Source organism: Salvelinus sp. IW2-2015, unplaced genomic scaffold (genome assembly GCF_002910315.2).
Source record: "Salvelinus sp. IW2-2015 unplaced genomic scaffold, ASM291031v2 Un_scaffold37, whole genome shotgun sequence".
Lineage (NCBI taxonomy): Eukaryota > Metazoa > Chordata > Actinopteri > Salmoniformes > Salmonidae > Salvelinus > Salvelinus sp. IW2-2015.
This window is the reverse complement of record NW_019942507.1, coordinates 604,740-617,589: the sequence shown is the minus strand read 5'-3', so window position 1 is coordinate 617,589 and position 12,850 is coordinate 604,740. Positions and strand designations below refer to the sequence as shown.

The 12,850-nt window shown below is 43.4% G+C and overlaps 1 protein-coding gene across 5 annotated transcripts in view; it reads right to left on the bottom strand.

Annotated features, from left to right (window-relative positions):
* The window catches only part of dnmt3ab (DNA (cytosine-5-)-methyltransferase 3 alpha b), a 79,693-nt gene that overhangs the window by 10,998 nt on the left and 55,845 nt on the right, over positions 1-12,850 (bottom strand). For all 5 annotated transcript variants that reach the window (XM_024135063.2, XM_024135066.2, XM_024135065.2 and 2 more), the window contains 3 exons: positions 2,273-2,530; positions 683-841; positions 307-414 (listed from right to left, as the gene is read on the bottom strand). In XM_024135063.2, coding sequence (XP_023990831.1) covers positions 307-414; positions 683-841; positions 2,273-2,530 — 525 coding nt within the window. The remainder of the gene's footprint in view (positions 1-306; positions 415-682; positions 842-2,272; positions 2,531-12,850) is intronic.

Here is a 12,850-nt window from a genome sequence, read left to right as displayed (position 1 = left end):
GGTACTATCAGCATCAATCATCACTACAGAGCAGACCCTCTCGGAGCAATTTTAGAGGACTTGAGGCCTTTTTCAACAGTCTTATCATTTTGAAAGGTGCTGACTAGCAGTATCTTTCAGCACACAAAGCTGGTTTACATGACATTATCACAAATTAATTACAACCATTAAAAACAGATTCCAACACAGTTCTAGTTGTGAACTGGTTGTAATGACGTAGTTTCATCCAGTTTAGGCCGCCGTGATTGAACGGGACTTGACCGAACGCTGTGAATGAGACATAATGAAACGTAGCCCAGGACTGACCTGAAGCACCTCGTAGATGGCTTTCTTATACATGGGCTGCTTGCTGTAGGTGGGCTGGTGGAAGGCGTTGGAGAAGGAACTCAAAGGCAACAGTTTCTCTACACACACCTGGAGGAAAAGAGTAGGCACAGATGAACAACTGAACTTGGTCATTTCTCATTTCATTTGTTTTCATTGGTGGAACAGAAAATTCCGTTTTAATGGGTCGTGTTCAGTAGGGCACATGGTAGCAAAATATTTTAAAACGAAAACCAAAAATGACTATTCCTTATTGGACAATTCATCCAGGTAGTCCTTCCCAGTTCCATTCTGTTTTCACATGTTTGGTGCCTACTGAACACAACCCTGGTGTGCTGTTTTACAGTTTTTTACTCACCACAGAGAATTTTCCGTCACCGAACCACATGACCCATCGTGTCCCCTCGGCAGCTCGGCTGCGTCCGGTCATCCACCAGGAGACAATACGACCAGGCCACCAGGAGAACCCCCTCAGCTTCCCCCACACCAGCTCCCCAATGCTGAAACCACGGCCATCCTACAAGACAACAACAACAGTAAACAACAACACCAGGATAACCCCCTCAGCTTCCCCCACACCAGCTCCCCAATGCTGAAACCACACCTGTCCTACAGGGATGAGATCATCACATACACATACTAATACATACTGACTTGCCTAGTTAAATAAAGGTTCAATTAAAAAACATTTTTTGATTGAATAAAACAAAGAGAAAACAGGTTTTTAGCAAATGTATTACAAATAAAAGAAACTAAAATATCTTATTTACAAACGTATTTCAGACCCTTTGCTATGAAACTCGAAATTGAGCTCAGGTGCATCCCGTTTCCATTGATCATCCTTGGCATGTTTACAACTTGATTGGAGTCCACATGTGGTGAATTCAATTGATTGGATAACATTTGGAAAGGCACACACCTGTCTATATAAATAGTGGCCTCCATCATTCTCAAATGGAAGAAGTTTGGAACCACCAAGACTCTTCCTAGGAGCTGGCCGCCCAGCCAAGAACCAAATGGTCACTCTGACAGAGCTCCAGAGTTCCTCTGTGGAGATGGGAGAAACTTCCAGAAGGACAACCATCTCTGCAGCATTCCACCAATCAGGCCTTTATGGTAGACTGGCCAGACAGAAGCCAATCCTCAGTAAAAGGCACATGACAGCCCGCTTGGAGTTTGCCAAAAGGCACCTAAAGATCTCTCAGACCATGAGAAACAAGATTCTCTGGTCTGAAGAAACCAACATTGAACTCTTTAGCCTGAATGCCAAGTGTCACGTCTGGAGGAAACCTGGCACCATCCCGACGATGAAGCATGGTGGTGGCAGAATCATGCTGCAGGGATATTTTACAGCGGCAGGGACTGGGACACTAGTCAGGATCGAAGGAAAGATGAACGGAGCAAAGTACATAGAAATCCCTGATGAAAACCTACTCCAGAGCGCTCAGGACCTCAGACCTAGGCGAAGGAACACCTTCCAACGACACTAAGCACACAGCCAAGACAACGCAGCAGTGGCTTCGGGACAAGTCTCTGAATAACCTTGAGTGGCCCAGCCATAGACCGGACTTGAACCCGATTGAACATCTCTGGAGAGACTTGAAAATAGCTGTGCAGCGATTCTCCCCATCCAACCTGACAAATCTTGAGAGGATCTGGGACAAACTCCCCAAATAAAGGTGCGCCAAGCTTGTAGCATCATACCCAAAATCAAGGCTGTAATCGCTGCCAAGGCAGTTCAACAAAGTACTGAGTAAAGGGTCTGAATACTTATGTAAATGTGATATTTCAGTTTTAAATAGTTTTTTAAAATAAATTTGCCACAAAAATAATGTTTTTTGCTTTGTCATTATGGGGTATTGTTTGTAGATTGATGAGGATTTATTTTTTAGAATAAGGCTGTGACGTAACAAAATGTGGAAATAGTCATTGTGTGTCTTGTGTTTACCTCGTACTCAGGCTCAGTATCAGCTGTCTTGGGTGATGTCTTGTCACCTCCTGCCATGGCGACAGGTTCAGGTGTGGTGGCCACCGTAGGGGACGCTGGGTTCGTGGGCTGCTGCTGTTGTTGTTGTTGCTGTTGTTGTTGCTGTTGTTGTTGGTTGTGTGTGATTACTGACACTTCTTCTTTTTGTTGTGGCTCAGGCTCCATCTCATGGTCCTCCATTGCGTTCATCACTGACACCAGCAGGGCCTTTTTCTCTGCCTGAAACACCACAGAGTACAGGAAGAGGTCAGTTTTCTCTGCCTGAAACACCACAGAGTACAGGAAGAGGTCAGTTCTCTCTGCCTGAAACACCAGAGTACAGGAAGAGGTCCGTTCTCTCTGCCTGAAACACCACAGAGTACAGGAAGAGGTCAGTTCTCTCTGCCTGAAACACCACAGAGTACAGGAAGAGGTCAGTTCTCTCTGCCTGAAACACCACAGAGTACAGGAAGAGGTCAGTTCTCTCTGCCTGAAACACCACAGAGTACAGGAAGAGGTCAGTTCTCTCTGCCTGAAACACCACAGAGTACAGGAAGAMGTCAGTTCTCTCTGCCTGAAACACCACAGAGGAAAAGGAGAGGTCAGTTCTCTCTGCCTGAAACATACTCAGATAGACCCCAGGCAGGGGAGATGTCAATCTAATATAATATGTATTCCATTTAGCAGATACGTTTATCCAAAGTTACTTGCAGTCCACTCTTAGAAAAAAGGGTTCCAAAATGGTCCTTCGGCTGCCCCACAGTAGAAGCCTTCTTGGTTCCAGGTAGAACCATTTTTAGTTCCAGGTAGAACCCATTTGGGTTCCATGTAGAACACTCTGTGGAAAGGGTTGTACATGGAACGCAAAAGGATTCAACCTGGAACCAAAAAGGGTTATCCTATGGGGACAGTCGAAGAGTGTCGTGTAGTTTTTTCTAAGAGTGTAGTGTGTGCACAGAATTACATATAGAAACCACTTTCTATTTAATAGGATCTGTGTGTGTGTGCAAACATTATTTGTATGGGTGGCCAAGTTTGAAACAAATCCACAACTCTGACATTGTAAGTGCCATGCTCTACACACTAAGCCACAAAGGGATGATGAGGAAGCTCCATGTACAGTTCAGCACTTTTAAAATACTCTCGTGGAGTAATGTCAATCAGAAATCTTCTGACAATAACCCATGTAATGAAACACATTTCTTAATGTATTTTATACTGAACAAAAACATAAACTAAACTTATTTTTCTAAAATGTTGTGCACAAATTTGTTTACATCCCTGTTAGTGACCACTTATATTTTGCCAAGATAATCCATCCACCTATCAGATGTGGCAAATCAAGAAGCTGATTAAACAGCAGGATCATTACACAGGTGCACCTTGTGCTGGGGACTATAAAAGGCCACTCTAAAATGTGAAGTTTTGTCGCACTACACAATGCCACAGATGTCTAAAGTTGAGGGAGCGTGCAATTGGCATGCTGACTGCAGGAATGTCCACCAGAGCTGTTGCCAGAGAATTGAATGTCCATTTCTCTACCATAAGCCGCCACCAACGTCGCTTTAGAGAATTTGGCAGTACATCCAACCAGCCTCACATCCGCAGACCATGTGTAACCACACCAGCCCAGGACCTCCACATCCCGCTTGTTCATCTGTGGGATCGTCTGAGACCAACCGACCGGACAGCTGATGAAACTGTGGGTTTGCACAATCAAAGAATTTCAAACCGTCAGAAACCGTCTCAGGGAAGCTCATCTGCAGGCTCGTCATCCTCATCAGGGTCTTGACCTGACTGCATATCGGCTCTTCATGGATGAATCCCGGTTTCAGATGGCAGAGAGTGTATGGCGTCGTGTGGGCGAGCGGTTTGCTAATGTCAACGTTGTGAACAGAGTACCCCATGGTAGCGGTGGGGTTATGGTATGGGAAAACATAAACTACGGACAATGAACACAATAGCATTTCATCGATGGCAATTTGAAAGCACAGAGATACCGTGACGAGATCCTGAGGCCCATTATCATGCCATTCATCCGCCGCCATCACTTCATGTTTCAGCATGATAATGCACGGCCCCATGTCGCAAGGATCTGTACACAATTCCTGGAAGCTGAAAATGTCCCAGTTCTTCCATGGCTTGCATACTCACCAGACATGTCACCCATTGAGCATGTTTGGAATGCTCGGGATCGACGTGTACGACAGCGTGTTCCAGTTCCCGCCAATATCCGGCAACTTCGCACAGCCATTGAAGAGGAGTGGGACGACATTCCACAGGCCACAATCAACAGCCTGATCAACTCAATGCGAAGGAGATGTGTCGCGCTGCATGAGGCAAATGGTATTCACAGCAGATACTGACTAGTTTTCTGATCTGTGACTAACAGATCCATATCTGTATTCCCAGTCATGTGCAATCCATAGATTTGGCCCTAATTTATTTATTTCAATTGACTGATTTCCTTGTATGAACTGCAACTCAGTAAAATCTTTGAAATTGTTGCATGTTGCGTTTTATATTTTTGTTCAGGGTACATCCTGTGTAAACATTATGCTAACCTGTATGAAGGTAAAAGGAATCCAAAATACTTCAGTGTCCAGCACTAGAGACTGCTTACACAATACAAAAAACACATAGTGTACTTCCTGTAGTGTAGAGAGCACTGCTATCTGCGCACCAATACCAATACCAAACGTATCTGTGTAGCTGGTGGGCAGTAGAGGAAGAGTTCACTGGGTTTGTGGTACCTGACACTGAAACATTAGGTCAATCACACAGAGGACGAGCAAGCCGGGCCCAGACATGACTTAAGCCTCTCACACTAAATCTCCAACAGCTGCACTCATCCTACTGCAGTCTGCCTCTCTCTCTCTCCCTCTCTCCCTCTCTCTCTCTCTCTCCCGGTTTCTCTCTCTCCCTCTCTCTCTCCCGGTTTATCTCTCTCACTCTCATACACACACACGTGAATGCCCTTCACAGCTGCACTCATTCCATCGCTCTGGTCCAAAATCTTTCTCAGGTTTCTCTCACACGCATGTGTGTGTGTGTGCAGAGGGGGTAGGGGCAGAGGAGGGAGAGGAGAGAGAGGGCTGGGAACAAACCCTAAACCCCCATCTCAGCGCGGCTCAGTGTGCCTCTCTCCCTCCATACAGTAAGCCCCGAGGGGGGGGGGGTGAGGGTGGGAGGGCATGGGGAGGGCCGGTGGGGCAGAGCAGAAACATGTGGTGTTCAATCAAGAGGCTCTACTCTAGTTTATAATATCTTCTGTACAGTAGAAGTAGTGGACGACTGCCCGGTTCAAAGCCCTCCTCAACCATGTGTGTTAGAGTTGGCTCAGCTCCAGGAATGCAGGAGGCCGGGGATAGGTGTGTGTAGGAGAAAAAGGTGTTTGTTTGTAAAAACACTTTTTTATAATCCACTTTTTTTTTTACTATGTCTTGTTGAACACATGAGTCAGGGGATGAGCAGAGCATAGATGTGGTGTCCTCTTGGATGTGTGTTGGATTCAAACTTCTGAATCAAACACACTGTGATTCAAACACTGATTCAACAAACTTCTGAATCAAACACACTGTGATTCAAACACTGATTCAACAAACTTCTGAATCAAACACACTGTGATTCAAACACTGATTCAACAAACTTCTGAATCAAACACTCTGATTTCAAACAAATTGATTCAAACAACATCTCGATCTATGATCTTTTGACAGTGATAAAGTTTTACTACATTTTCTTGTGCAGTCAAAGAATTGAGTTGGTGCCAAGAGTATTCATGCCAAGTCAAATCTGTTAATACAACTGCACTGTGTTTACAATATGGCACCACAAAGGAAACTCTGCTAATCATTGACTGGAAAAAGGGGGGGGAAATGTAAAAGTAACTGAGTTCAATAGGTTCAGACTCATTGCTAATGTAGCAGGCCATCTGGTGGGACAGTAAGTAAGCATACCACCCTGTATCACACTACTGGCTTGCCTCTGAAGCTACGTAGGGTCGGTCCTGGTCGGGAGACCAGATGCTGCTGGAAATGGTGTTGGAGGTCCAGTAGGGGGCACTCTGGTCTAAGGAGATCCCCCAGGGCAGTGAATGGGACATTGCCCTGCATATGGTGCTGTCTATCGGATGGGATGTTAAAATGGGTGTCCAGACTCTCTGTGGTCACTAAAGATCCCATGGCACTTGCCGTAAGAGTAGGGGAGTTAACCCCGGTGTCCTGGCTAAATTCCTTGCCCTCACACCATCATATCCACCTAATCATCCCCAGCTTCCAATTGTCTCATTCTACCCCCCTGTAATTCTCCCCCATCTTACACGTAAAATAAGGGTCAATAAGTTCAGGGTGGATTTCAAAGAAAGTGAGGAAATTCCTGTAGCCTAATGTGGTGGCCATTTTGGCAAGTTTTGGGGGAGTAACTTCTCTCTCCGGGTTGCTGCTAGTGGGTTATTTATCTTCAGAATCAATGGAAAACTGACTCTACCAAAGGCTGGTGGGGGAGGAGTAGAGTACAGTGGCTATAAGAACCAGATATCTGTCTCTGGCCTTTTTCCCAGTTGTAAATGCCCCCTTTTGAGGGCCTCTCTCTCGTATGAGTGCAGCCACACCAGGCAGGCAGCCTGCAAGACAGGCTCTCTAGAGCGAAGGAGGTAGTAGAGAGAAGAGACAATGCAGTATTTATCATCGAGACACACTGCCACTGACAACCTCAGAAATACCAGCGAGCAGCACCTACAGCGACTTCAAGAAGTATGCATACTCCTGGTCTTTTTCCACATTTTGTTGTGTTACCGCCAGAATTAAAAATGGATTAAATTAAGAATTTTTTGTCACTGGCCTACACATAACACCCCATAATATCAAAGTGGAAATACGTATTTAGTCATTTTTACAAATTAAATAAAACCAGGAAAACTGAAATGTCTTGAGTCAATGAGTATTCAAATCCTTTGTTATGGCAAGCCTAAATAAGTTCAGAAGTAAAAATGTGCTTAACAAGTCACATAATAAGTTGCATGGACTATGTGCAATAATGGTGTTTAACATGATTTCTTTTATGATTACCTCATCTCTGTACCCCACACATACAATTATCTGTAAGGTCCCTCAGTCGAGCACTTACAAAATCGAATGGCTGTGATAGGAGAACTGAGGATTACATTGTAACATTGTAGATACTCCACAATACTAACCTAAATGACAGAGTGAAAAGAAGATAGCCTGTACAAAATAAAAAATATTCCAAAACATGATTCCTGTTTGCAACAAGGCACTAAAGTAATATTGCAAAAAATGTGGCAAAGCAACTCACTTTTTGTCCTGAATACAAAGTGTTATGTTTGGGTAAATCCAATAACTAATTCCTGAGTACCACTCTCCATATTTTCAAGCAAAGTGGTGGCTGCATCATGATATGGGTATGCTTGTAATCGTTAAGGACAAGGAAGTTTTTCAGGATAAAAAAAAATAACAGAATGGAGCTAAGCACAGGCAAAATCCTAGAGGAAAACCTGGTTCAGTCTGCTTTCCACGAGACACTGGGAGATTAATTTGCCTTTCAGCAGGACAACCACCTAAAACACAAGGCCGACTTTACACTGGAGTGGCCGAGATACAGTTTAGCCTTACATTTGCTTGAAAATCTATGGCAAGACTTGAAAATGGTTGTCTAGCAATGATCAACAACCAAGTTGACAGAGATTGAGGAAATTTTAAAAGAACACGGTGCAAATATTGTACAAAGCAGGTGTACAAAGCTCCTAGAGACTTACCCAGAAACACTCACAGCTGTAATCGCTGCCAAAGGTGATTCTAACATGTATTGACTCAGGGGTGTACATTTGCAAATATTTCTAAAAACATGTTTTCACTTTGTCATTATGGGGTATTGTGTGTAGATGGGCGAGATTTTTTTATAAATTTAATACATTTTGAATGTAAATTACATATTTCTGTATTCCATTTTTGATACATTTGCAAACATATCTAAAAACATGTTTTCACTTTGACATTATGGGGTATTGTGTGTAGATGGGCGAGAAAAAAAAATCTATTTAATACATTTTGAATTCAGGCTGCAACACAACAAAATGTGGAATAAATCAAGGGGTATGAATACTTTCTGAAGGCACTGTATGTGCCATGTCAGAGAAAACCACAGAAAATGACACCATGCATGGTTACTAAAAGTAAAACCACTCTATTTAGTAAAAGTAGCTACTTGCTAGGAAATGGTACATTTGATGTTCAAAAGAAGCTGAGTATTCATATCAAATCAAACCAAATCAAATGTTATTGGTCACACACACATGGTTAGCAGATCTTAATGCGAGTGTAGCGAAATGCTTGTGCTTTTAGTTCCGACAGTGCAGTAATATCTAACAAGTCCCCAACAACTACCTAATACACACAAATCTAAAGGGATGGAATAAGAATACGTACATATAAATATACGGATGAGCGATGGCCGAGCGGCATAGGCAAGATGCAATAGATGATATAAGATACAGTATATACATATGAGATGAGTAATGTAAGATATGTAAACATTATTAAAGTGGCATTGTTTAAAGTGACTAGTGAGTCTCAATGTAGGCAGCAGCCTCTCTGAGTTAGTAATTGCTGTTTAGCAGTCTGATGGCCTTGAAATTTAAGCTGTTTTTCAGTCTCTCGGTCCCTGCTTTGATGCACCTGTACTGACCTCGCCTTCTGAGTGGTAGCGGGGTGAACAGGCAGTGGCTCGGGTGGTTGTTGTCCTTGATGATATTTTTGGCCTTCCTGTGACATAGGGTGCTGTAGGTATCCTGGAGGGCAGGCAGTTTTCCCCCGGTGATGCGTTGTGCAGACTGAACCACCCTCTGGAGAGCCTTGCGGTTGAGGGCGGTGCAGTTGCCATACCAGGCAGTGATACAGCCCGACAGGATGCTCTCAATTGTGCATCTGTAAAAGTTTGTCAGGGTTTTTGGTGTCAAGCCACATTTCTTCAGCCCCCTGAGGTTGAAGAGGCGCTGTTGCACCTTCTTCACCACACTGTCTGTGTGGGTGGAACATTTCAGTTTTTCTGTGATGGGTACGTCGAGGAACTTAAATTTCCACCTTCTCCGCTACTGTCCCTTCGATGTGGATAGGGAGGTGCGCCCTCTGCTGTTTCCTGAAGTCCACGATCATCTCCTTTGTTTTGTTGACGTTGAGTGAGAGGTTGTTTTCCTGACACCACACTCCCAGAGCCCTCACCTCCTCCATGTAGGCTGTCTCGTCATTGTTGGTAATCAATCCTACTACTGTTGTGTCGTCTGGGGCTGAGGATGCACCCTTGTGGGGCCCCATAATGTACTATACACCGAACGCATCTGAAATATACAGTAGTCTATTTGAAAGAAAATAAGGCAAACATAGGCAACAATGGAGAACCTATTAACTATACTGAACAAAAATATAAAACACAACATGCAACAATTTTTAAGATTTGACTGAGTTACTGTTCATATAAGGAAATCAGTTAATTTAAATAAATTAGGCCTTAATCTACAGATTTCACATGACTGGGAATACAGATCGTCACCGATCTCTCAGGAACTTTCATTACGCATACCTGTCCCCTACTCCCACTGATTACTATTTGTATATATATGTGCCCTTTGGTTCCTTTGGGCTGTCGATTATTGTTACTATGTCCGTTGGTGCGTGTGAGTACCTGTGCTGTGTGTTTTGGGCTTTCGTGCCCTTGTGGACTGCGCAGATGATTACGGGTCTCGTCCCGTGTGATAATCATTGTGCGCGTGTGTTTTTTATTCGAGGTACTCCTCGCTCTTTTGTTTGGGTTTCAACCCTGTGTTTTTGTTACGTGTTTGTTTGGTCTTCGTCCCCGTGCCTTTACATAGCATGCCGTAATTTGGGGTATAATTAAAAAAACTTTTTCCGCATTCCTGCGTCTGTCTCCGGAATCTCTCCATACCAATGTGACACAGATATGCATCTGCTGGTCACAGGTAACTTTTTAAAGATAAGGGCATGGATCAGAAAACTAGTCAGTATCTTATGTGACCACTATTTGCCTCATGCAGCGTGACACATTTCCTTCACATAGAGTTGACCAGGCTCTTGATTGTGGCCTGTGGAATGTTGTCCAACTCCTCTTCCATGGCTGTGCAAAGTTGCTGGATATTGGCGGGAACTGAATCACGCTGTCGTACACGTAGATCCAGAGCATCCCAAACATGCTCAATGGGTGACATGTCTGGTGAGTATGCAGGCCATGGAAGAACTGGGACATTTTCAACCTCCAGGAATTGTGTTCAGATCCTTGCGACATGGGACCGAGCATTATCATGCCTAAACGTGAGGTGATGGCAGAGGATGACTGGCACGACAATGGACCTCAGGCTCTCGTCACAGTATCTCTGTGCATTCAAATTGCCATCGATAAAATTCAATTGTGTTCATTCTCCGTAGCTTACGCCTGCCACTACCATAACCCCACGCCACCATGGTGCACTGTTCATAACGTTGACATCAGCAAACCGCTGAACCACACATGTGGTCTACGGTTGTGAGGCTGGTTGGACGTACTGACAAAATCTCTAAAACAACGTTGGAGGCAGCTTATAGTAGAGAAATGAACATACAATTATTTCAGTCAGCATGGCAATTGCACGATCCCTCAAAACTTGAGACATCTGTAGCATTCTGTTGTGTGACAAAACAGCACATTTTAGAGTGTCCTTTTATTGGCCCCAGCACGAGGTGCACCTGTGTAATGATCGCGCCGTTTAATCAGCTTCTTGATATGCCAGACCTATCAGGTGGATGTATCATCTTGGCAAAGGAGAAATGCTCAATAACAGGGATGAAATACACATTTGTGCACAACATTTCTGGGATCTTTTATTTCAGTTCACAAAACATGGGACCAACACTTTATATTTTTGTTCAGTGTACTGTCTGTACCTGGGTGTGATTGCAATATGGGTTAGTTTAATGGTGAAAAAGCCCTCCATTCCTCTGACTGACTTCCTGACTGTAGACATGTCGAGGACACAATAGAAGGGAAACTTCGCACGTCTTTGTAGTTCTGTACACCATGATACCCCCAGCGCAACTACATGGTGATAGACTGCAAAGTCAGGCAATAAGAACTGCTACTCATTCATAGACTGGCTCTGTTACAGTTTCCGTGTATGTGTACTGTACACCAACGGCTATGCTTTTCTTACTTACACCAAGGGCTATGTTATTACTGCAGTAACTGCAGTGTTACTACAAAGGTATAAGAGCAGCTTCATGTCTAGTGTTACCAGATGAAATAACTAAAGGGCTGACCTAGTCATTTGTCTCACACAACGTCCTCCTACACAACTGCACATTGTCTTGGAAGTATATATATCTGTGTACTATATGACAGACTAGGGTTTGTGTTTGCAAAGCTATAGACACAACAATCGTTTTTCCACACATGAAGAAATCAACGGAGATTCCCGGAGAGATGTGAGGTAGCATTCTAGTTCACAGACGTCAGGATCAGAAGATCCTGAACTGTGATCCAGAAAGCTGCTTTCAGGCTGGAAATGAACCCTTAAACTGCTTCAACACACAGATTAAGAGAGCAGAACCACGTGTAGCAATGTGGTAACAGCATTCATTAGCCCTAATCGTTGTCATAATGCCCCACAATGGCTGTGTATTTTATTACTGACCCGGGGGTCACCCCCCCCCCCTCACAGCGGGTCACAAATCCAGAAAGACACCACCTGGTCCCCATTGTATTAGGTCCTTTTAGGAGACAATTACGAATATTACAGGGTCAGTCATGAATATATAAACATAGTTCGCAATGAATCCACAAGTGGCATTCTTAAAACGGCCTCCTGAGGAGCTTGGTTAAATGGCTTTAAAAATAACTTGAAAAGCTTTTAATCATCTGAAAAGGAGTTTCCATTCCGACATTTTACCATGTAAATGTAAAGCATTCAAGTATGCGATTAATCGAGGGAAAAAAATAAATCCATACCCAATTCTATAGATCTATAGAATTACAACAGTCTACAACAAAGAAGGTGATTAGAAAAGTGTTATTCTGGTGTGTTTTAAGGGTAACTTAACCACTGATAACACATGGGATGGGGGGTGGGGCCTAGTAGTGAACCTTCTCCCAGTTCAGCCGGTTCAGTTATTCAATCACCACAATCAAAACTTCCCAGCTGCAAACTATATGTCAGAACATGTATAATGTATGTATAACTATTCAAATCTATAATAGATGTGTGATCGTGTACATACACATGCAATGTATTGTATAAGCATGTAGCTTATCTAAACAGAAAAAAAACTGACTAAACACAAGTGATATAACATGTACAGTAAGAAATAACTCTTACTGCCACTGCTGTTTAACAGAAATAACTAACTCTTACTGCCACTGCTGTTAAAAAGAAATAACTCTTACTGCCACTGCTGTTAAACAGAAATAACTCTTAGTGCCACTGCGTGTTAAACAGAAATAACTAACTCTTACTGCCACTGCTGTTAAACAGAAATAACTAACTCTTACTGCCACTGC